At 36.6% G+C, this 25,759-nt stretch overlaps 1 protein-coding gene across 1 annotated transcript in view; it reads left to right on the forward strand.

Annotated features, from left to right (window-relative positions):
* smg (sterile alpha motif domain containing protein 4 smaug) overlaps positions 1-25,759 on the forward strand; it is a 156,027-nt gene that overhangs the window by 128,058 nt on the left and 2,210 nt on the right. The window contains exons 6-12 of the mRNA XM_068360530.1: positions 2,474-2,666; positions 5,192-5,292; positions 8,287-8,434; positions 9,332-9,528; positions 13,605-14,040; positions 14,539-14,734; positions 25,050-25,359. Coding sequence (XP_068216631.1) covers positions 2,474-2,666; positions 5,192-5,292; positions 8,287-8,434; positions 9,332-9,528; positions 13,605-14,040; positions 14,539-14,734; positions 25,050-25,359 — 1,581 coding nt within the window. The remainder of the gene's footprint in view (positions 1-2,473; positions 2,667-5,191; positions 5,293-8,286; positions 8,435-9,331; positions 9,529-13,604; positions 14,041-14,538; positions 14,735-25,049; positions 25,360-25,759) is intronic.

Consider the following 25,759-nt stretch of genomic DNA (forward strand, 5'->3'; position numbering starts at 1 on the left):
GTTGTAATTTGGTTACTTTCTCTATGAAGCTGATGATTAAAGAAGATGTATTAGCCATTACTTTTGCAGTGATATTGCTAGCCTATTGCTACCCTTAAAGTGATTAGGCCTACATTTCTGTTCAATATTTTGATTGAAGTTTTTGTTTCGCTGCTCAACTTGCATATTCCTTCTCTGCTTTTGATGTAACATCAACATATGTTCCTCTAGCGATAACGTTAATTTAAGTAGTGGTCGTCGATTTTACGTGTTTTGATATACTGTACATTATTCGTTTAGTGATTCTTTTGTCCCCCTATTGACAGTTTTTGGCAGTGTCACTAAACGGATTTGATTTTGAGCTAAGCGAAAAATCTATTTTTGGGTGAGATAGCCATGTCGTCCTGATGGAAGTTCCTTTAAAGTAGCTTCCTAGGGTATATTTGACTACAGTGATATTCCCAGAGAATTTTACCTTTTAAGGTATCCAGAATTCTAACTTCTGGCGCGAATATCCCTAAATTTTACCTTTTGGGATATCGCATAATATCAGAGGACGTTTCTACTTCCACCAGGACGACATGGCCTGAGCCCAAAATTAGCCTTTATTCACATAAGGAAAGCGTTTTTTTTCAGGTTTCACACGTTCATGCATCTAAATCCTATGGCCAGTAATACAAATTAAGAATATCTTGAAGTTGGGCTATGGAAAACACCAGACCATATTTTTTCTTTATTCATTCTTTCAGCGTTAAAGATTGAGGTCTCAAGTTTAAATTTCAAAATAGATATGGACCTTTTAGATTTTATTTAAATTTTCACGGGAAATTAATGAAATTTTTTGTTGTTTGATCTGAAATACTTTTCACCCTTTTGGTATAGTGTTATGCAAGTTTGATATTCTTACATGGAATTTTAAAACTTATAAATGTGTATTTAGAATTGTAAATTATCTTTTACTGAACTTCTGTCAGTGTCGACGAAATTCTTCTTAATTTTATGACAATAGTTGGTGTTCTTGTTGATGTTGGAGATTATATTAAAGGAGTAAAGACGTTGGCACTTCTGGTACACTTATGGAAATGGTTTGCGCTCTTTCATTGTAAAGAGGTTGCAAGTTTGCAACGATATTTTGAAATGGCTAGCCCATTATTATTATTATTATTATTATTATTATTATTATTATTATTATTATTATTACTATTTATTTATTATATTATTATTTATTTATTATTATTTATTTATTTATTTATTATGTATTTATTTATTATCATTTATTAATTATTTATTTATTATTATTTATTATTTATTATTATTTATTATTAGCTAAGCTACAACCCTAGTATTATTTATTATCATTATTTATAATTTATTATTATTATTAGCTAAGCTACAACCCTAGTTGGAAAAACAAGATGCTACAAGCCCAAGGACTCCAACAGGGAAAAATAGTCCAGTGAGGAAGAGAAATAAGGAAATAAATAAGCGATCTGAGGAATAATGAACAATTAAAATAAAATATTTTAAAAATAGTAACAACATCAAAACAGATATTTCATAGACTCTAAAAAGACTTTTGTTAGCCTGTTCAACATAGTATTTACTATTTTGCTCAATATCTGTTCATGTTTGCGTATATTTGTGCTTTGTTTATTCGTTAATCTTCGTTCATTTCTATCGGTATGTCACTATACTCTTTGTGTTTCTTCTCTCTTTAACAAATGGGAAGTTTTTGGCGGGAGGAAATCCTAATAACAATAAAAAATAATGGTCTCATTGCCTTGTCTCGTTCAAATTTTTGCTCATGTTGGTTAAGCGAGAGAGAGAGAGAGAGAGAGAGAGAGAGAGAGAGAGAGAGAGAGAGAGAGAGAGAGAGAGAGAGAGAAGGGAATTTAGATGGTCTCCTGAGAAATCAATTGTATTGCATTTTACTTAATTTTTGAACTATGTACAGTTAGACACAGGAATTGCTAGCACACCTCGCTCTGAGGAAGTTCGTGGTTGTAGCCCGGCCCACCACCTCTGCCATATCTCCCTATACTAGCTGTTTGGTTACCCGCTGCGCAGTAATGGTATGACAGGGTGCATTTCCTCAGAACTAGGTGTGCCAGGAATTCCTGTGGCCAACTGTACATGTTTGTTATCTAAGTATGGGGGAACACATCCTTGAGAAAGTTGTGTAGTTAACATATTCTCTGTCTAAAGTGTAAAATAAACATAAGAGCATATGCATGTGTACTCATGTTTGCATAACCAAACATATTGAGAAAGTTGCAACCTTTCAGAGATAAATATATAAGTATTCAATAGAACGAACATGAAAAGACCCTTAACAGGGTACAGGTTTGTAGAAAATAATGAAGAAGAACTAGGATGAAATGCAGATAGAAGGGAACTATTAAGAAATTCAAAAGAATGAAAGGAAACAGTAACATTGTAAGCAATAAAGATCCCTTCATGCCTCCATACCCTAAATGACCAATTTTGTTTCCAGGTACTGGCTCATGCCGTCACTTCAGCTGGGGGCCAACCAGCTGCACTGGAGAATGCCCGCCAGATCCTTAGCTACAGCCTCATCCACCCAGCCATCACCGGGGATGAGCGACGAGCCCTCACCCACTGGTTGAGGGCTCTAGAAGATAGGTTGGCCGAGCTCAGGAGAAGATCCCAGAGTCAGCATAGAGAAGGTAAGAGATAACTTTGTGGGTTCTTATCTTTAGGTTTTAGTGTCATCTAATTAAAGGTGTGATCAGTCGAGTTTTGTGTGTGTTTGATTTGTTTAATAAGAATGGATTTCTGTTTATTTTTGCAGTTATAAAAAGGCAAAAAAATCCGTTTGCGTATGTTTTTTAATATTTACCCTCTGGAAAACTATTATTTTGTTCATCTATTTAACATTAATTTTCATTTGTGGCTATTTTTGTTGTTGTTTTTTTTTCTTTCTTTTTTCATTTTACTTACTATGTAAATCTGTTATTAGTTTTTTATTCCCTTTTTAAAGATATGTTGAAATGTAAGAATAATTATATTTGATATAACATAACAATATATGATTAACAGTTGAGATTAAGGCTCAATTTGCCTAAATAGCTTTAGAATCTCCTTATAACTGAAGATTGAACTTTTAACTTTGACAACTTTGCAAACTGGTTTTTAGAATTTTTATATGATCAAAACCAATTTTCAAGTTGCTTTTTTTAGAACTGCCCATGTGCATGTGCTTTTATTTTCTTGAATATATTGCATATCAAACTTACATCAATTCAATTAGAGAGAAAAAATTGGAAGATACCATTGTTGTTAAAGATAGAATCTGATTTGTATCATTTATTGTTTTATTTTGTCATAAATGAAGCAGAAACAGATCTAAAGGTATAGAGTTTTTGTATCAGACATGACTCTATAGTCAATTCTTTTTAGCGAGGCAGATTTGCACCGACTCGCAGTAGTGCCCTTTTCGCTCGGAAAATTTTCCTGCTCGCTGATTGGTTGGACAAGATGACTCTAACCAATCAGCGATCTGGAAACTTTTCCGAGCTAAAAGGGCACCGCTGCAAGTCGGTGCAAATGCGCCTCATTAAAAAAAATTGAGTATAGCTGGTGATGTAATGCCTGAGACTTTTACAGGTCGAAGCTCTACAGAGTTGACATGAAGACCACCTCGAGTGACCTTTAAAGCGGGTGACATAGTGAATCTTAATCCTATGTGACCACTGCTGACATTTTAACCCCAAGTGACCTGACTTGACCCAACCTCCTCGATTCAGTTGACCTAGGTTTTCATGATAGGTATAATTTGTTCTGTTTGGTTCATCCTCAAGGTTCTATTTCCTGGTTTTTTGGGCCTTTCTCTTGAGTTTGAAATGGGACGACAACTACTTTGGAAAATTGGCAAATTCTCTTTATACACACACCACACACACACACACACACCCATATATATATATATATATATATAAATATATATATATATATATATATATACATATATATATATATATATATATATATATATATATATATATATATATATATATATATATATATATATATATATATATTCTCATATTGGAACTACCGGTATATCCCTTCATGTTGGTTATTTTGTTCATATACTGTATACACTTTACATACTTTACCCATCCTCAATAGATTTAAAGCTTTTTGCTTCATATCCTCATCGATTAACGCAATTTCTTGTACTAATGAGTTTGGAAGAGGGCTTCTAAAAGATTTTTTGAAGATCAATAAGCTTCCTATTGTTCCTTTTGTAATATAGTGACTGTTTACTTCGTTTCTTTTTTTAATTTTAGGGTATGTGGTCACCATGAGTAAAAATTTCTTTAATACTCACCCATGACTTGATATATGATATGGAATTGCCTAGAATTATTATTTCTTTTTTTTTAGATTGCATTTGGGTATAACATCATTTAGTTTTATTTATATGTTAGGTTACCAAGCGACCAAGAACCTCACACTTCTCTTACTGTTTTCAATATATGCTATATAGCTATGTTTTGTAATTTATCTTTTATTATTTTAAAAAATTGCTTCATGTTCTGGTGAAATTTTTCAGTTTTTGGAGTCTATTGTAAACTTTATTATCACTAATTAGAGTTTAAAGATTCTAATTATTTAACCGTAGACAATATGTGTCTGAGTATAATTTGGTATACTGCTTGGTACTTAATATTGCTTTACCCAATCTGGCCATACAAAACCTTTATTTCATGAAGAAGTATTTTTACTTTGAATGGTGTACTTTGTAATTAATTTTTATCACAACATTAACAGCATCCCTTTTATAAGAATATGTCAAAATTTTAATTATTACCACACATTACCAATTCATTTTGTACTTACCTATATAGGTATTGACTTTTTTATTCTTAGGGTTAGTGTTTTATAAATACAGTATAAAGCTAATCCACCAGACATAAACACTGTTAATCATTTTATCAAAAGTACCTTGTTATTTCATGTCATATTAGCCTGTATCATGAACTACTGCATTAGTTAGCTTTTGTCCTGAGCTTCTCTATTAGTGTAGATAGAATGTCATGCGGTAACATATTAATTAGCCTGTGTCACAAGTTTCTGTATTACATTGAAAACATCCCCCAGCATACTATGTTCATGTTTTGCTTGATGATAGTCATGTTTTATGATAGGCATATGAACTGGGATTATCTAAGGCCTGTGTTTGCAGGGTTGGGCAATACTTGCAACCTGGGATCAACAAGTAATCTAGCCACTGGAAAATCCCACTGGACAGAGCCTCCGTTAATACCTCCTCCTGACACTGGCCAGGTAAGCAGATCTGTCCGAAATAATAAGCCTCAATTACCCCAAGAGATGTTAATTTAGTCTTTCCATTTCTGGTCACTGTAATTAACCCTTTTTTGCATTTCCCATATCTTTTAGTAGCTACACCTGTTTGTACATTCTGAATATTTCTCACAGTATTAATTATATCAGATTTATGTTGTATACCATTTTGTATTTATTTATTTCATTTAAGTCTATCAGGTTATCCAGTTTGAATTTAACTTAGTGTGATGATTATTATTTCCTAGTGCAAAAGTTTTTTTAATTTTAATATAGAGTAGAATTTTCAATATATAATGTTTCTAAAAACACTAAATGATAATAATACAGTTCTGTTAGCCTTATGATAACTTAAAAGACATATTTTCCATTAAAATTGCATATTTTTAGACCAGGAATTTTAGGAAATTTAATATTTTCTTAATGATATGGCATTTTCAATACGAGTTTGAAGGTATTTTCATATTTTGGATATTATAATTTGCATTGTTTATAGAGAATTTTATATAATGATAACTACAATAGTACTGTACATAATTTATACAACTATAAATTTCAACTAACACAAAAAGTAATCCTTGAAACCCAAGTCCTATAAACATATTTTATCTAAAAAATGTACTCAGTTTTTTCAATATATAAATAAGCTATGATTTATACAATTAGATATATTTTCATATTAAAGATTTTCTTATTTTTTTAAGCTATTATTAAAAGCTGAGGAATTTGATTAATTTTCTTAAAAATATCTTGTAATCAGACCTGTCAGTGTGAATATGCATTTATAACGTGATGGAATGCTGTAAAAATGTGTATGCGTTTTATTGATTTATGTTCAATAAATGAAACAACCAGATTTTCAGGGCAGTAGTTTTTTTCTGAATGAAGATACTGAAATGGGATGCTTCATAGTCTGCATATGGGATTCTCTACTGGCATAGTATTTTGAAGTAAGATTATTAGTGTCCTTACTGTATAATAAAGCATTAGCGGTTATGTTTCCTAATTAGGCCTTTATCATTACAAAAACTAGATATTATTATTATTCTTATTATTATTATTAGTAGTAGTAGTAGTAGTAGTAGTAGTAGTAGTAGTAGTAGTAGTAGTAGTAGTAGCTAAGCTACAACCCTAGCTGGAAAAGTAGGATAGTAAATGCCCAATGGCTCAAATGGGTAAAAATAGCACAGTGAAGAAAGGAAATAAGTAAATAAATAAACGGTATGAAAAGTAATGAGTAAGAAATATAAAAATATCTCAAGATCAGTAACAAAATTAAAATAGACTTGCCATATATAAACTATGAAGAGAGATTAATGTCAGCCTGTTGAACATAACAGCATTCACTGCATGTTTGAACTCCTAAAGTTCCACCAATTCAACAGCCTGAGCAGGTAGATCATTCCACGATGTGGTCACAGCTGGAGTAAAACCTGTAGAATGGAGAAGGCAGGACTGTTAGAATTAACTGCATACCTAATATTGAAGTACAGAAGGTTACAGTCTGGATAGATCTGAATGCAAAGAATGGTCAAAACTGTGAAAAATCTTATGCAATATGCATAAAGAACTAACTTAACGATTGTGCCAGAGATTAATATCAAGATCAGAAATACAAAATTTAATAGACCGCAAGTTTTTGTCCAACAAATTAAGATAAGAGTCAGTAGCTGAAGACTATAAAGGAGAACAAACTAGAAACAAGGTAGAATGAAAGAATCAAAAAGAAATTCTTTAGAATAGATTGATCACCGACAATCTTGAAAGACTTTCTCAATAGGCCAATTTTGTTGTGCAATTGAAGAAATAACAGACCAAATATTTTTCTAAAAAGTAAATTTGCAATCAAGAATCACACGTAAAATTTTGAAAGAGTTGTATACAGTATAGCTAAAGAAACATTATCAATGCAGAGATTTGGATGTCAAGGAGCCACTGTCCTCGTTCTGCTTGCAATCATACTTTGAATTTTGTTAGGGTTCAACTTCATGTCCCATAATTTTCACCATGCTGAGGTTATCACATTTTAGTTATTAAATGTGAGAAAAAAATAAATTTCTAATTTAGACAAAGCTTTGAGTAAGTGACAGAAATGGCAAAAACTGATGATGGGATCTATTACAGTAGAACATTTGTATTATTATGAATTAGTTAACCCTTTTACCCCCAAAAGGACGTACTGGTACGTTTCACAAAACTCATCCCTTTACCCCCATGGACGTACCGGTACGTCCTTGCAAAAAAATGCTATGAAAAATTTTTTTTTTTTCATATTTTTGATAATTTTTTGAGAAAATTCAGGCATTTTCCAAGAGAATGCGACCAACCTGACCTTTCTATGACAAAAATTAAGGCTGTTAGAGCAATTTAAAAAAATATATACTGCAAAATGTGCTGGGAAAAAAATAACCCCATGGGGGTTAAGGGCTGGAAAGTTCCAAATAGCCTGGGGGTAAAAGGGTTAATAAGACCATCAAGTTTATTTCTAAACCCACAGGGCTCTTCCCTAGGAATTTTTCTTGAGTGGATGGTCTGTATTGGAGAAAGGAGAAGTTGAAGTGTTGGACGGCTAATTAGTAAGAGATCATAAAGAATAAAGGAGATATAAAGAACATAGAATAATTCAATAGGGCTTAAGGGAGGTTTCAAAGAACCTTTAGTATTAGGTTGTGTCTCCCTACTGGGTCCCTTAGAAAGAGGTAGACCTCATTTATGGAAGAACTTTTGTGATATTGTAAGAGCACTAGTATGATTGTATTTTTATCTGTGGCTCATCAGTATGCTTAAAGTGCTTACAATTAAATGTATAAGTTGTATTTTCTCCTTTCTCTTATTATTTGGTATTGGCATAGAGTTGTGTATGGTATTCATGTAAAGTTCAGTTTTTAATGTGCTTAGCTTTTCTACCTTCAAGTCATGCATACAAATTTTCTCTTAACCTTATCAGAACTGACAGTGAATTTTTCTTTTCATTAGGATGACACTGGGTGGTGCAGCACTGGTGGTGCTACAGCTATTGGTGGCTCAGGAGATCAGTCGCCCAATAATTCGGCCACCTCTTCTCGGTCTTCCGGCTGTGAATCCAACCCTGAGGAATCTTGTCACCCCCATCCTGGCATGAGAGGTAAGCCCATTATTCAGGCAAACAGTATTTGACTGGAGATATGAAGACAAATTTTATTCTGAGAGAATTATACATTACAGTAATGGCATGGGCTGTATAAAACAATGACCATTACACAAAGGAATATGTGTACAGTATACTGTAGCAGTAAGCAAAGTACAGGATTGTTTTTTTTAAGGTAGGAAAAAAATTAAATTTTGGAAAAGGGATTTATTATTCTACTGTATATTGCATTGAGAGTACTTGAGGAAAGACTAAATTTGGTTTCAAGAACCCTAAGGGATAAGAGGAGGATTACACAATATGAATTTGATCTATGTAAAGGAAATATTGTCTCCAAACTAGTCAATGAATATCATTTATAAAGACTGGTGAGAAGTATTCTCTTGTCTATAGGTATCATATCATTATGTTTGATTCAGGGCTTACATATCACAGCTGAAAATATTGTTACTAGCATCAAATATTTCTCATAATCCACAGATAAAGAAATAAAGAGTAGAAATGGTAATGGGAAATATGGAATCTGTGTAAAGATCTTGGTGTGTCCTAACCATCTTCCAATAGAAATAAGGAATATAATTTCACCCAATTCATTGCCCTCTACTGTATTATCAGTTATGCAAGTAATTATAATGTTTAACTGCAGTTTTCCAAATTTTGGAGATTAAAGAAGTTCTAAAAAGTTCACCATGAAACCATATTCATATTTATTTTGATAAAAGTAGAAAGTAATTATTCATTAAGTCATATCTCTCAAGAATGTAGGTTTTTGTGAATTATGTTTTTTATCATTATGTTTTCATAGTGCAGTATTAGCATTCACTTTCGTTTTAATATTTTGTTTGATGCAATTTTTTAATATGGAAGGCAACTGATTATTTTCCTGAATTTCAGATGTCGGAGTTTGGCTAAAGTCTTTGCGATTGCACAAATATTCACCTCTTTTATGTAATCTAACCTACGAAGAACTGTTGGCATTAGACGAATCCACTCTGGAAAGTCAAGGCGTTACCAAAGGAGCAAGGCACAAAATTGTCCTTTCTATCAGTAAGCTTAAGGAACGACACAAGCAGTTAGTTCAAATCGAAAAGGTAAGGCTTTTTGGTTAGTAAAATATCATTGTTTTTCTTAGGCTGAATGCTTTAACCTTTTTTTAATGTGTTTTTCATTCCATGCACATCATCTTTACTTACAATATAATGCATGGTTTAGCATGTGTCTATTTTTGTTTATGTAATTTTTTATTTTGTATGGTTATTAAATACATTTTTAATATTTTTTATTATGATTGAAACTTTGATATCTAGGTTTTTTGATAGTGACTTATTCAGTGATGATTTTCATTGAAAATTGCTTTGAAATGGAACAGTATAAGTCCAATTAATATGCTTGTCATTATTTTGTAATGTTATTTACAACACTTATGTAGGACTATTGCTATCAAAGTACTGCACAGTATCACAATCTAAACATTTTAGGTGGTTATTAATGATAGTTATAAGAGAAGTGTTTAAGCCAGCTGGGACAATAAAGTGTGAATTATAGTAGTTGCCTAGTTATATTCTTCTTATACTCAAGTTTCTGTAAATATTGTGTAATTTCATGTAGTGTACAGCATATCTTGACAGTTGTATCTACTAATATGACAGTTTATATACTTTTATTTTATATTCACTGGCAATTTTTAGACGTTTCATCTCTTTTCATTAGTAAGCATGTTATCCACACTGAAGAGTAAACGAGATACCGTATCTGAAAAATCTGATTGCATGTATACTTAATGAATGAGTCTTCAATCTTTAGATTTTATTACATTCATCACAAGTTACGGCTGAGCTTTTGCCATCAGAACCTTGTGGAACTTCATGTGCAAGATTACTGTGCAACCAGAGTCAGTTGTCGTTTTAGTTATATTTGCTCTCATTTATTAATTTTTGTAGTTTTATCTAAATGTATGTGAAACTATATGAATTAACAAGTAGGGTATCTATTTGATTGAAATTAACTCTAATCAAATGTAGATTATTATTATTGTTATTATTATTACTAGACAAGCTACAACCCTAGATGGAAAACCAGGATGCTATAAGGTCAAGGGCTCCTAGTGGGTGTTTGTCTTTTATAGATCTGTAGTGTTGTTCCAGCTCAAGCACTACTGATGATCACTTGAATGTTGTAGCTACTTTTTCTGTTCATTTCCGACTCATTCGTGAATGGTCTCAAATTGGATTTGGTGAATGCTGTTGTCAAGGGTTGTTGCTCCATATGTCTGAGAGACCTTGATTATCACTTATGTGGTTGGGATGCTTTGCACCTGCTTGGTGCCAATCCTGGAGTCAGTGACAGATTGTGGCTAAGTTTTGTGGGAGTGCTGCTCCAGAAAATTAGTAGCCTTTGAATTAATAATTTGTAAAAGGAAGCAAACTGACATGAGGAAATTTATTCAGAAGCTTAATAGAATCCTAAAAGAACAAAATACATTTTTTACTACTTAACCTAAATTGTTCAAGCTTGATCCATTCATTTAAAAATGAAATCCATTCCTCTTGTTTTCATTTGTGCAAAAACATCAATTATTTTCTCCTTGATTTCTGGATGACAACTGAGAAATCTTTTCTCCATTGAAAACACTGCAAGTGTGTTTAGTCTTTCCAAATCCCTAGTGCTTCTTAGAAAAGTTTTTTTTTTTTCAGTGTTGAAAAGCAGTGTTCTGCTTCTGATGTACTGTAGTCATGGGAATTGTCAAGGGATCCGAAAGAATTGTAAGGGAACCCCTCAAAAATTATTCTAATAGAATAGCTGGAAGTAGGATAATAATCTTTAGTCTACACTTTATCACATTTAAGAATATCGTACACAGTTTTCTAGCGCAACATACGTTTTGTAAAAAGAAAATAACCACCGTCCACTGACATGCCAAGGTCCACAGTCTCGGCACTGCAGGAGCGACAGTGCTCACTCTTCCTATCAGCCTTGAGGGCAGTTCCCCATGCGCACAAAAGCCAAACAGGAAACAGCTGGAACTGTGAAGTACACAATTCCATACAAAGGTTCTCATATTTTTTTCATAAACTAAATGATGGTTAATGAAATTAAGCTTTAGGATATTTTTACTTGGATCATGCATCTGCATTGTCATATTAGCATCTGCTGATGCTGTTCTGTCTCAGCTTTTGGCATCTGAATGGCACCATAACTGAGTCACTTCTATGTTTATGTACCATGATAGTTGCTGTACTTAAGATCTATGTGGTCCCATTCTATAGGTTGCTTTTCCTTATGTCTCTCCTTAGACAAGGTACTCTTTGCTTGGTTTCATGCTTGTAGCCAAGACTGTCATATGCTCCCAGCATCTGTGCAACTCTGGACTTTGAAGGTCTAAAGTTGAACTGTAAGCCTACAGTAATCCCATTACCATGTCTCAGTATCTTTTAACTAGCACGTGTTCCAATGGGCTGTGTAAGTTGCTGCTGTTTTTTGCTGTAAAATCCTCCGATCTTTTGGCACTGACATCAAAGTAACTCGATCATATCTTGGTAAAAGAGAGACCTTTACATCTAAGGATGTGTTGAATTCAGTGCCCTTCAGTTTTGGAAGTACAAAAACCATAGGAAACATAGTAGAGACATGAAGTTCTATTATTTTCAAGGTACTATGAAGCAAAGTTGAGAAGGCTTTTAAGATAAACAGCTGTTATTACTGCTTCAAGTGAGACTATTTGTATTGTAACCAAGATAGGAACACTGTCAATGGCAAAACAACCTACAATCTTGGAGGTGGTGGCAGCTTATTCTCTAGGAGAGTCTCGGGAAACCTTGTATGAAGAAAACGGTTTTACAAGTTGATGACCAGAATGAAAGCGATCAGCTTAGCAAGAAGGACTTTGGGAACCAAATCTATCTTGATTACTACTTAGCTAAGAAGCAATATTTCATTAACTAGAAATATATAAGTGGCCTAATAACCGTCCATCACAACATTTTTACTAATTACTCTAAGCTGAACATAGGAAAGCATGAGGAAACTAAATATAATGTACAAAATATGCTATATTTGAGACTAAATTCTTGAAATTTTCTTGAAATATTTTTTCAAGAATACTTGTTGAAAATAGGAACTATAACATCACTCATTAGTACACAGTACAATACTTGCTAATATGAAGTAAATACTGTTTATTTTCTTAATACTCGAGACTATGGTTGGTTGAACTACTGCTTTTCATATTTGAGAATTTGCATATTAGGAACAACAATACATGTAGGATTTAATTGATTTGGTCTACATTACTCAAATTTTCCCCATTTTCCTGTCATGTACAAATGCAATTTCTATAAACTTAGAAGCACAATTTTATATTCTATTTTATTCACAAAACAAAACACTGAAGATTCATTCACGTTATAAAGCAGTGAAGGTATTTCTTATTAGTACATATTGCTATTTGTAAGATGAACTTTTAAAGGAGAAGGGGCTACAGTATTGCCTGCTGCTTTTGGCATTGCTGATCAGTTTCCTGCTAGTTACTGTGAGTATGATGACTTCTTTTTCTCACAGCTTTACGTTATGTTTTGCCAAAACTTTCACTGTGAATATTGTTTTTTGAATGAAGTTATTTTATTCCTCTTTTTGTATGCTATGTTGCTTTGCATGCTAGTGCAATATGATTTAGCATTCTCATTTGTAATTCAAATTGATGTTTTAGAATGTCACAAGAATTAACTTTTAATGTTAACAGAGTATTAAGAGACTAAGATTAAGGCATATTATTATTTGATGTGCCAAACTGTTCAGGAAAGACAGGATGACCTTTTGATAAATACAATGATATACATCTTGTGTTTGCTCTTAATGAATGATTGGTAGTGAATTAAAGATCACATTAAGGCTTTCTTTAATGGACCAAAATTTTTTTGCACTGTACTCTTAAGATCTGGCCTTTGCTTCCATATTCTGTCATCAATTAATGCTAAAAGTTAGGAGCAAAACTACTTCTTTTCCTAATGCTGTTGTCCATTTGATTATTTCATTATTGAAAATATAAACTTACAAGATTTTCAAGAGGTACAGTACTGTACATTACTGTATACTTTATTCTTGATAGTTATATGATTAATATATGTCTATAAATTTCTTGAATCTAACCTTATTGTTTTTCATGTTATAGGAAGTGATGAATGGTGGAAACTTATTCAGCTGCCTCAACGAACTCAAGTCCATAATAATAACTCCATTCCCACCCTATAAACCTGCGTGTGACCAAGCTCAACCCTCCCAAAGTCAGCCCTCGAATACCTCAACCTTGATTGTTGACCCAGCTATATCCCCGCCACCCCCCACTTTACCGGTATCCTCTCCGACCCCCATGTCTACTAACCCTGCTTCGTACTCTGGATCATCCACCACCACAACTACAGCCTCTTCCACCTCTTCGTTATCTACATCCACCTCGTCTTCTGCTTGTTCTTTAAGGGGTGACGATAGAGAGCTGATCAAGGAAGACAAGGATGAATCTTCGAGACCAGCAGTCGTTGAAGGAGAAAATAATAACACTATATCAGAAAGCGATCTTCCATCACAATTCACACGGGTTATGGGGAAAGGTTAGTCAGAGTCATTATGGATGCATTACTATGACTACCTATCTCTGTTAATCACATTAGTGAAAATATTTGTTTTCTTCCTGGATTTAGGTGTATGACTTTATTAAAATTTTTATTAAAGTGACTATCTAACCTTGGTCATTGAATCAATATATGTAGACCCTACTCCAAATATAACTTATATTTTAGTATATAGCTTTTTCGGGTTTTCTAGTTATCCAAATTCATTCTTATCTATAAAGTAAATTTCTAATTTCATTTCTTTGTAGTTAGGAGAAGGTCTAATTGATCTTTGTATTGCCAAATATTTTGTTGTAATTAACAGATTTCTTTGGTGTGCGGCTTGTTCTTGGTATAACTTTTTTAGTAACTAAATGAGCTTTATTGCACCTAAATATCATGTAAGATATTATTTTGGTATAAATTTAGTTATAAGATTTGAGAAACATAAAGTGTATGAAATGAATATTTCAATATGTTTTTTTTTTATAATTGCAGTATGTACACAATTGTTAGTTAGCGTAAGACCAGAGGATGAATGTGTGAGCACATTTTTGGGGCTGGTAGAAAAGTGTGTCAATCATGAGGCATTCACTGCCACACATGCACGCCGCTTACAGTCCTGGAAGCAGCAAATCATCCGTGTATGGCATCCACTTCCTCCAAAAACCAAGGATAGCCGCCATACCCGCAGGTAACTAAGTTTTTTTTTTTTTTTTTCAATTTAGTTCCTGTATCCAAAGAAAAGTTACAGTTAAGTCAAAGTAGCCAAATAACTGTTGTGGAAAAAGTGTGGAGCGTAAACTCAGCACTGTGTACTGTACAGTATTGTATTACAAAATGCACATGAAGTAAAAGTTTCTAAAGATCTCGTTTAAGGACATTGTTTCCGATGACATCATCAAATTTTAAAAAGATGTTAACATTTCCAATGATTTTTAATTATCATTATATATAACTGGATTAGTATTGATTGATTTTTCACAAATTTACATATAAACATCTTTCGTCTTAGTACATGTTAACCATGTGATTCATGTTCACAGTTACCAGACCAAATTTTGATAAATCAAATCAATCTTTGACCAAAATACATTCTTGTACAAAAATTAGAAGGGGGAAGCAGAGAACCTTGTTGTAATTACAAGTCTTATTAGTAGTAGATCATTATTTCCCCTTTGGGGACACTACAATGAAGTTGAGAGAGCAGTAAAAGAATTAGTACAGTACATGCACCATGGATGAAATTAACAGGTAACTAGACAACTGATAAATTAGAATATCCCAGTATATGTGAGAAAAAACCTGTGATGGGTGCATAAGGCCTTTACTACTCTGTCGGAGAATTATGGTCACTAACAAGGAAAAGGAAAGAGATTATGAAAAAGTGTAGCTATAAAATGAGACAGGAGACTGGAAGAGATAATGGAAAGGAGTGACTATATAATGCCAAGGTTATTGACCAGATGATGGTAAGAAAATTTCATTAAAACTTAAGAACTGGTCGATAGGTGTCGTGTCCAAGAGACTGAAAATTATATGAAAATCTCAGTGATTGATATAATTTGGACATGTGAGCAGAAAGTGTTAGGAAAAGCTGAATGGAAAAGCTTTAAATTTAGGAGTAGCAGAACTAAAACTTACAGAAAGTCCCAGGAAGTCATGAAAAAAGTAGGTGGTTGAAAAATTGGACCTGATTCTAGTTTGGAGGTTGTATTTAGACCTAAATGGAGTTCAGGGACATAGAACATAGTAAACAGTAGTGTGAAGAGAACCCATTATGCATCAAACCCCATAAAGGAAAGGGTTAAAGTAGAAAAATTTATGTCAGTGATTCTTTGCAGTATCCATCAGTTTTTGTTATGATTGACATCCTAATATTCTATGTTTATTAGGATTATTTGCTGTTCGTCTACAAGTACCAGTCAAAATATGTTTGGTGTAAATAGGGAAGCTCAAGTAATTAAATTACTTGGTCTATAGGGACTACTAAGGCTGTAGACAAACCTTGTAGATAACATGGTGATCAAATTTCAAATACAGTGCTTTTTATCAAGTTTAATACAAGCAAAATCATATAATGCAGTGCAAAAACAGTCATATGTAACTGAATTTTGTATAGCTTTTATTGTTATATATAAGATGCAATATGTCAAAAAAAAAGGACAATAATAAGTTAGTAGACTCCATCATCATCAATTCTTTCTTGTTTTCCTATTGTATATAGATTTTCATCAGTGCTGTTTTTCATAATTTTCTGGACTTCTCTGTTAGTTCTTTTTTGTTTCCATACTTGAACTACTACTTCTTTAATCCATCTCATCAAATATCCAAGCATTTTCAATATTAAACTTACCCGATAATCATGTAGCTGTCAACTCCGTTGCCCGACAGAATTCTACGGAAGGGATACGCCAGCGATCGCTATACAAGAGGGGGGTGTACTCACAAGCGCCACCTGTGGCCAGGTACTGCAGTACTTCTTGTTGACACCACTTCAATTTTTCCTCTGTCGTGCTTCCGGCAAGACGTTCATGGATACACTTATAATTTTGGAGTCTTGTTCACGGTTTTTGGTGAAGTATTGCTCTAAGATTTCAGCTTTCGCTATTCAGGAAGTTTTATTATTAGCTTAGCTAACTTTTGGAATTAATTTGATTAATTATGGTGACGAAGAGAGTATGAACTCTCTTTCACCTTTAAATGGCCGACCCTTCCCTTAGACGGAAGTGTTGGTGTCTAAGAGAGTATAGACTCTCTTTCTTAATTTTGCTTAACAAAAGTTATAGATTTATTTTATATCTCTCCGCCTTTTATAGGCCTCTTCGATTAACTTCCTTTTATTATAAACTTATTAAAATTAATTTTTATATTTGTTTATATTCGACCTTTCCTAATAGTAGGCGGTCTTTTCTTGGTACCGAAGTTAATTAACATTGAGCCCGTCATTTCGGTTTTACCTGTTAACATATTATGCTATTTTAATGTTTTTGAAAGAATTTCTTTGATAGTCTCGTACTGTTTTCAAAGTTGAACTAACGTTTTGTTTTGTCTCTGCAGTTGTTGACGTTCAGAACGTTCAACTTGCGCTCTATCGTTACGATAGAGAGAGAATTTTCACGGTGTCACGTTGCAGTAAGAGTAACCTTGTCTAGCGTTTTGTTCATTCTTTCTTAACTTAATGGTTTTAATTCTAATAAAGGGGAAATATTTCAGTTTTTTCCTTTAACAATAATATGTTTTAACGATATATATGATTGGGCTCTTCTCTCAGGTTCTAAGTCGAGAGAGAGAGAGAGAGAGAGATAGTGACGGAGGGAGAAAGAGGAGGATAAACGTTTCGTTCAAGCGAGTAACGTTGTTATCGTTTTTGCTCTTCTCCCTAGTCTCTTTAGGGGAAGAAGTAAACGTTTCTAGAGTTTTTTCTTGTTCTCAAGCTTTATGCGGTGAGAGATTTTAAACGTAGTTTATTTGATCTAGTGTTTAGTCTCTTTCCAGCCACTGAATTATTTATCTTTCATTAGATTTTTCTGTTACATTGTAATTCTGTTTTCGCAATTACTAACTTTTGAGAAAGGATAGAATTGCGTGTTTCAGGTACAAACCACTTAAAGTTTCGAGTTCAGTGAAATAAGTGCAAACAGAAAATCAAAAGTGATAAGTGATTAGCGCAAAGTGTGTCAGTGTTGTGCGTGAGGGTACTTCTGTGCGTGCCAGTCGTCCTCCCAGTCCGGGACCTCTTGCAAGCTCCCAAGCCCAGGGGAGAAGCAATGTCGAAGGGCAAAAGGGTTCGGCAGGCCTTGATCGGCGCACAGAAGTATCCTCGGTGGTTGCGGGCGTGTCTTACAGAGACCGTCACTCCCACCCGCAGACGATTGAGCCCTTATTTTGCTCGTCTGCAGAAGAAATTTCGGGGAGAAAACGCTGGTCTCAGGTCTCAAGACCTCTTAAACGTAAAGTCCAGACCTATGCCAGACGTACGAAGTTAGAGTTCAACAACCCGGATGCAGTCATTGGGTTAGCTCTGACTCTCCTCAGTCATCAGGTGACTGCACACCTCCTAAGAGAGGTAAGGCGATGCCTCACAGACCTCATCTTCTATTAAGGCTTTGCCTCAACAGACCTTATCGTCTGTTGATCCCAAGACGACTTTGCTGCAGTCCATGCAGTCGCAGCTTGCGGTCTTAATGCGTGAGTTTCAGGCTGAGAAGGTTACACCTCCTCCTGCGAACGCTCCGCCTCTCCGCAGTTCAGTCTGCCAGGCGTACGAAGTTGAGGTTCCTCAGGCTACCTTACCGCGTTCTGAGTTGCCAGTTACCAGCGGTGTGCAGCAACCTCCGCCTCCTCCTGCGAGAGCTCCGCCTCACCGCAGTCCAGTCTGCCAGGCGTACGAAGTTGAGGTTCCTCAGGCTACCTTACCGCGTTCTGAGTTGCCAGTTACCAGCATTGTGCAGCAACCTTAACCTTCCTTAAGGCAACCTCAGCAATGGGAGCAGGAGTCTTATGCCTTACTTCCTCCGCTTCCGCTTGCGGTTCCACCAGCGAGGCAACAATCTCTTGAGGTACGACAACCTCTTCCATCAATGAGGCAGCCACCTCAGCACTCGCTGCAGCGACCTCAAGCGCAGCCGCTACCTCAACTCTCGCAGCTCACACCTCAGGAACCTTAACTCGTTCCTCAGGAACCTGCTACTGCGCATCCGCAACCCTTACAGCAAGCGCAACTCTTGAGACAGCAACCTCATGCTATGAGTCAGCCACCTCAACGCATGCATCTGCCACTTTTTCCTCAACTTGAGCTTCTTCCCATTCAACTTGGGAATAACAAATGACAATAATAACACCTCATTACTTTCATAACTTGCATTTGTAATCATATACATGTATGCCTACACAAACATTATGATAATGGAGGTTATTTGTATTACTTATATAAAAATATATATGTATTCCTTGCAATATATTTTTAACAAATCGCAAAATATGGCAAAAATATCTTCTAAACAAAAATGAATCATGAGTTATGAATGTAAGGTAATATTATGTTGATATTAAACCCCATGCAAGCATGCATGAAGTAATGCAGTGTTGCCAACAGGGCGAGTTTCCCTTTCCTGAGGTGAAGTAGATTATAGTACATTTAGTGTAGCTTAATTCTACGATTATCATGCCGGCTATCAAATTCATCAACAAAACAGTCTAAATCAATTCCCTCGGCACGTGCACTTTCAATGGACGGTAATGCGATATTACTCACTCTAGCACTGGTCATGGAATTTCTGAGAAATGTTACACGCCATGCAACACGCTCTGCTTACCTTACAGCATGCTCTACATACAGCATGCTCTGCATACAGCATGCTCTGCATACAGCATGCTCTGCATACAACATGCTCTGCATACCTTACCGCATGCTTCTCAGTCACACATCTTTGGTTGTTGCCAACTCACTAGACTGTCAAGCAGTTTCATAACGTTGCCTTCTAGTCTGCTGCTTTTGCACCAGTGAAACCCTCACTGAGAGAACTTAGCTTTTCTCGGATATGGTCCCTGTAGATGAGAAAGTGCTTTTCTCCCTCCTTCTGATATTCCCTTGAGGACTCTGTCATTTGGAGAGGAGCCTTTAGCTGCGTAGCCTCCTATGGACTTTTATTTAAGCATAACATGCTCCCAGGGAAGGTAATGGTTCCACTTCAGTCGCTAACCCCGTCTGTTACCACACCTGCTCCCATAGACCTTGAGCTGTGTTGCAAGACATGCAGTCCAAGCTTAGTCCTTGTTAGAGGATTTTTTTGGTTTACGGAGTCAGTGTGTCACTGGGAAGACGTTCAACAACCAGCAGAAGTGACTTGTTGTGACGCAGTGCGGCAACCTCAGCAACCCGATAAGGAGTTGTCTGTACGACCCAGACAGTCTAGACAGCTTCGGGTTGTCACTGTACTTCCTCGCTTCCCCATGGTTGACAGTTCACAGACTGTGCAGCAGTACCATGATCTTGTGTCCGGCTCCGTCAGACAACTGGCTTTTAAGAGCTCCCACAAGTCGTCGCTGTCTGGAGATTCTCAGATGGACTATGGATCTGACCAAGGAACTGGGCCTCCTGGTCAATTTTGAGGAGTCTCAGCTCGTCCCATCCCAGACCATTGTCTCCCTGGGTATGGATCTTCAGAGTCGAGCTTTTCGGGCTTTTCCGTCGGCCCCAAGGATCTTCCAAGCCCTAGAATGCATCCAGAGCATGCTGAGAAGGAACCGATGCTCAGTCAGGTAGTGGATGAGTCTAACAGGGACACTTTCATCGCTGGCCCTGTTCATCGTGTTAGGGAGACTCCCCCCCTTCAGTATCATCTAGCTGCTCACTGGATAAAGGACATGACGCTAGAGACGGTCTCAGTTCCTGTTTCCGAAGAGAGGAGGTCTTCTCTCGCGTGGTGTAAGAACAGCTTTCTTCTCAAGGAAGTCTATCTTTGGCTGTTCAGAAACCCGACCGCCTTCTCCTCTCGGACGCATCAGACACGGGCTGGGGTGCGACTTTGGACGGACAGGAATGCTCGGGAACATGGAATCAGGAACAAAGGACACTTCACATCAATTGCAAGGAGTTGTTGGCGGTTCTTCTGGCCTTGATAAACTTCAAGTCCCTCCAGCTTAACAAAGTGGTGGAGGTGGACTCTGACAACACCACAGCCCTGGCTTACATCTTCAAGCAGGGAGGGACTCTTTCGTGAAGTTGTTCTAGATCGCAAGGGACCTCCTCATCTGGTCTAAAGATCGAAAGCTCACGCTGGTAACGAGGTTCATTCAGGGCGGTATGAATGTCATGACAGATTACCTCAGCCGGAAGGGTCAGGTCATCCCCACAGAGTGGACCCTTCACAAGAATGTTTGCAGCAGACTTTGGGCCCTGTGGGGTCAGCCAACCATAGATCTGTTCGCTACCTCGATAACCTAGAGACTCCTGTTGTATTGTTCTCCGATTCCAGACCCAGCAGCAGTTCACGTGGATGCTTTTCTGCTGGATTGGTTCCATCTCGACCTGTATGCATTCCCGCCGTTCAAGATTGTCAACAGGGTACTTCAGAAGTTCTCCTCTCGCAAAGGGACACGGCTGACGTTGGTTGGCTCCGCTCTGGCCCGCGAGAGAATGGTTCTTAGAGGTACTGCAATGGCTGGTCGACATTCCCAGGACTCTTCCTCTAGGAGTGAACCTTCTACGTCTACCTCACGTAAAGAAGGTACACCCAAACCTCCACGCTCTTCGTCTGACTGCCTTCAGACTTTCGAAAGACTCTCAAGAGCTAGGGGCTTTTCGAAGGAGGCAGCCAGAGCGATTGCCAAAGCAAGGAGAACATCCACTCTCAGAATCTATCAGTCTCAAGGGGAAGTCTTCCGTAGCTGGTACAAGACCAATGCAGTTTCCTCAACCAGTACCACTGTAACCCAGATTGCTGACTTCCTGTTATATCTAAGGAAAGTAAGATCCCTTTCAGCTCCTACGATCAAGGGTTACAGAAGTATGTTGGCAGCGGTTTTCCGCCACAGAGGCTTGGATCTTTCCACCAACAAAGATCTACAGGACCTCCCTAGGTCTTTTGAGACCTCAAAGGAACGTCGGTTGTCCACTCCAGGCTGGAATCTAGACGTGGTCCTAAGGTTCCTTATGTCATCAAGATTTGAACCTCTCCAATCAGCCTCTTTTTAGGACCTCACATTAAAAACTCTTTTCCTCGTGTGCTTGACAACAGCTAAAAGAGTAAGTGAGATCCACACCTTCAGCAGGATCATTGTTTTCACATCTGAAACGGCTACATGTTCCTTGCAGCTCGGTTTTTGCTAAACGAGCTTCCTTCACGTCCTTGGCCTAAGTCGTTCGAGATCCCAAGCCTGTCCAACTTGGTGGGGAATGAACTGGAGAGAGTACTTTGCCCAGTTAGAGCTCTTAGGTACTATCTAAAAAGGTCTTAACCTTTACGAGGACAATCAGAAGCCTTATGGTGTGCTATCAAGAAACCTTCTTTTCCAAGTTCTAAGAACTCAGTTTCTTACTATTCAGGCTTCTGATTAGAGAAGCACATTCTCATCTGAAGGAAGAAGACCTTGCTTTGTTGAAGGTAAGGACACATGAAGTGAGAGCTGTGGCTACTTCAGTGGCCTTCAAACAGAGCCATTCTCTGCAGAGTGTTATGGATGCAACCTATTGGAGAAGCAAGTCAGTGTTCGCATCATTCTATCTCAAAGATGTCCAGTCTCTTTACGAGTACTGCTACACCCTGGGACCATTCGTAGCAACGAATGCAGTAGTAGGCGAGGGCTCAGCCACTACATTCCCATAATCCCATAACCTTTTAACCTTTCTCTTGAATACTTTTTATGGGTTGTACGGTCGGCTAAGAAGCCTTCCACATCCTTGTTGATTTGGCGAGTGGTCAATTCTTTCTTGAGAAGCGCCGAGGTTAAAGGTTGTGATGAGGTCCTTTAGTATGGGTTGCAGCCCTTGATACTTCAGCACCTTAGAGTTGTTCAGCCTCCTAAGAGGAACGCTGCGCTCAGTAAGGAAGACGAACTTATTTAAGGCAGAGTAATGGCTCAAGTCGACTTCCTTACCAGGTACTTGTAATTTCATTGTTATTTTGAATAACTGATAATATGAAATACGGGATACTTAGCTTCTTGATATACATGTACACTGGTTTTCACCCACCTCCCTGGGTGTGAATCAGCTACATGATTATCGGGTAAGTTTAATATTGAAAAATGTTATTTTCATTAGTAAAATAAATTTTTGAATATACTTACCCGATAATCATGATTTAATTGACCCACCCTTCCTCCCCATAGAACCAGTGGACCGAGGAAAAATTGAAGTGGTGTCAACAAGAAGTACTGCAGTACCTGGCCACAGGTGGCGCTTGTGAGTACACCCCCCTCTTGTATAGCGATCGCTGGCGTATCCCTTCCGTAGAATTCTGTCGGGCAACGGAGTTGACAGCTACATGATTATCGGGTAAGTATATTCAAAAATTTATTTTACTAATGAAAATAACATGTTTCAGTCTTTTGGTTCTCATCCTATTTTCCAGGTGTTGATATCCACATCTTTCCTTGACTTCTTCATATGCAATTTTATCTTCCCAATGCACTCAAGTTATGGATCTTAGCACTTTGTAATCACAACTCTTTAATGTCTATTCAGTCTCCTTTATCAACACCTTATATCAGGGCTTGATGGAGTACAGTAGATAGATGTTAAAGGCCTTATACATTCATCATATAATCCAGCTCCAGGTATTACAATCTAGTGTATTCTCAGATTCATTTAAATGTATTATATCTTTTAAGACCTGCTTTCCAGTACAAGAGGGTGCTTTTCCTCCCTCTTCCCCATTTGTTCATATACATTGCAGACATTAAAAAAATTTCAACTCCATCTACATTATGCAATCTTAGCACCTCATTTAACACCATCTGTTACATTCAATACTCGGTGTTTAGTATTTGGGGATGAACTCTCTTCTGTATCAAATATTTGATAACAGATGGTGTCACAAAAGGTGCTCTGTATTACAAAATTTACTTGGAATAGGAGGTTTTAGATACCTAGAATGTATAACAAGAACAAATGGAGAAGATAAAGGAGTTAAAAAAGTCTTAGGAAAGGTGCTGGATTGTGAAGCAGAAGTTAAGCAAATTACTGTAGCATGATTGAAAGAGAGAGAGATTCCCAGACTACAGTATCGGAAAATAAAATTGTGTCATTAGTAGAGATAGCAAAGATTTATGATGAGTACAAAGGCCTCTACTACTCTATGCAGAGAAATATGGGTACTGACAAGAAAAAATGGAAGAGAATTTGTTAGGGTGTAATAAGATTTATGGATTGAGTTGTTGTTGTGGCCTGATTGGTAACGTCTCTGCCTGGTGTTTGCCAGTTTGGGGTTCGAGTCCCGCTCTGTCTTGTTTGTGCCATTAGTGTCTGCAACCTTACCATCCTTGTGAGCTAAGGTTGGGGGGTTTGGGGGAGCCTATAGGTCTATCTGTTGAGTCCTCAGCAGCCATTGCCTGGCTGTCCCTGGTCCTAGCTTGGGTGGAGAGGGGGCTTGGGTGCTGATCATATGATATATGGTCAGCCTCTAGGGCATTGTCCTGATTGATAGGGCAGTGTCACTGTCCCTTGCCTCTGCCATTCATGAGCGGCCTTTAAAACCTTTAAAAAATTGGAAGATCATATTTGAAACAAGAAATTGACCGAGAAATGTGAAGAGAAGTAGTTTCCAGAAGCTTGAAAACAGGTTGAGAGCTCAAAGATTCTTATGGCTTGTAAATATGATGAGGAACAGTTGGTCAGAAACATGTGAAAATTATGTTGCTGGATAAAGACTTGCAGTAAGGTCTAGATAATCATGTTAAAATAGGATAGACCACATCCAGGCTTTTTCTAGTCTTATCCTTACTAAGGTGACAGTGTGTTTTGTCTCCTCCAAGGACTTTTCATACTTCTCATCTACAAAATATGATCTTTCAACTCCTAAAGCATCTGAAGACTCTAACACTAACATTTATTTCATTAACATTTTACAATCCTATTCATCTTGTATGACACCATCAGTAACATACAGTATACTGTACTGTATAGTCTTTTAACAAGTAGTCTTTCTCCATCTCTTCCTTTCTTGTCATGCTGATTTAGGTTGTGTTTTAGTTTGAAAATATTATTTGTTTAGTTTTTTGTTACAGTGTACTGTATGTAAATATAAAAGCAAATTTTTAAAGAATTTTTACCTCCCCTATGATTAGTCATTATAATATCGGGGATATTTCTGCTTGTCAAGTACCAACTATAACAATGTTCTATGATTTTGAGTTTGGAATTTCCAAGACCTACTTGCTTTTCTCGGATCCCTTTTATTAATGCAGATCAAAGAATGCATTTAAGTTGGAAGTATGCTAATTTTCATTTCATATTATTTGTGACTTCAGGATGCTAGTTTTCATGTTCCAATTTGCCTTTTCAGATGGAGTCAGCAGTATGGTGGAGATGGATTTGTTGGTGGATCCTTCAGAGGCCCAAGAGTTAGTGGACAGCGTCATTCCCATATTCCCGCTGGACTTCTTATGGGAGGAAAAGGTTTTCCTACTCCGCAACCCCATCCATTGTTTCCTCTTCCTCCTGCAGCAGCTGCAGCAGCTGCTGCTGCCAGCTTAGGCGGATTGATGAGCCCTCGCAATAGTTTGCCTGGCCTACCATCTCTTGGGGTTGGTGGGCTACTTTCCCCACAACAGTTCCTTGCCAAACGGCCATCACTGCAGGAAACTCCATCAGAGGTAAATTTTTTCATGGTTTTACATTAATATAAAAATTCTGTTGAGCTATGAGACAAGATGATGTATGTGCTTCTCCAAATGGGATTAACAAGTATTTTTCATAAAGAAATTTGTGAATATCAGGTATCCTTAATTCCGTGCAGGGTAAGTTTTATTATCTGCTCTTCACTGAGACAGAGAGCCATAGCTTTTGTTTTATAATCCAAATGAATAAACATTTTCAATTCTCTGTATTATATATAATTATTGTATTGTAGTTGTTAATGTAGATATCTACCAGTTTATTTATTTACTTATTTTTCCATTTATTAGTGAATTTCCATTGTTAGTTTACCTAACTAATTTGTTATCTCTATAACTAGATCTTTATACAGATTGTGTTAACTTGTCATCCATGTTA

The sequence above is a fragment of the Palaemon carinicauda genome, chromosome 37 (genome assembly GCF_036898095.1).
Source record: "Palaemon carinicauda isolate YSFRI2023 chromosome 37, ASM3689809v2, whole genome shotgun sequence".
Classification (NCBI taxonomy): Eukaryota; Metazoa; Arthropoda; class Malacostraca; order Decapoda; family Palaemonidae; genus Palaemon; species Palaemon carinicauda.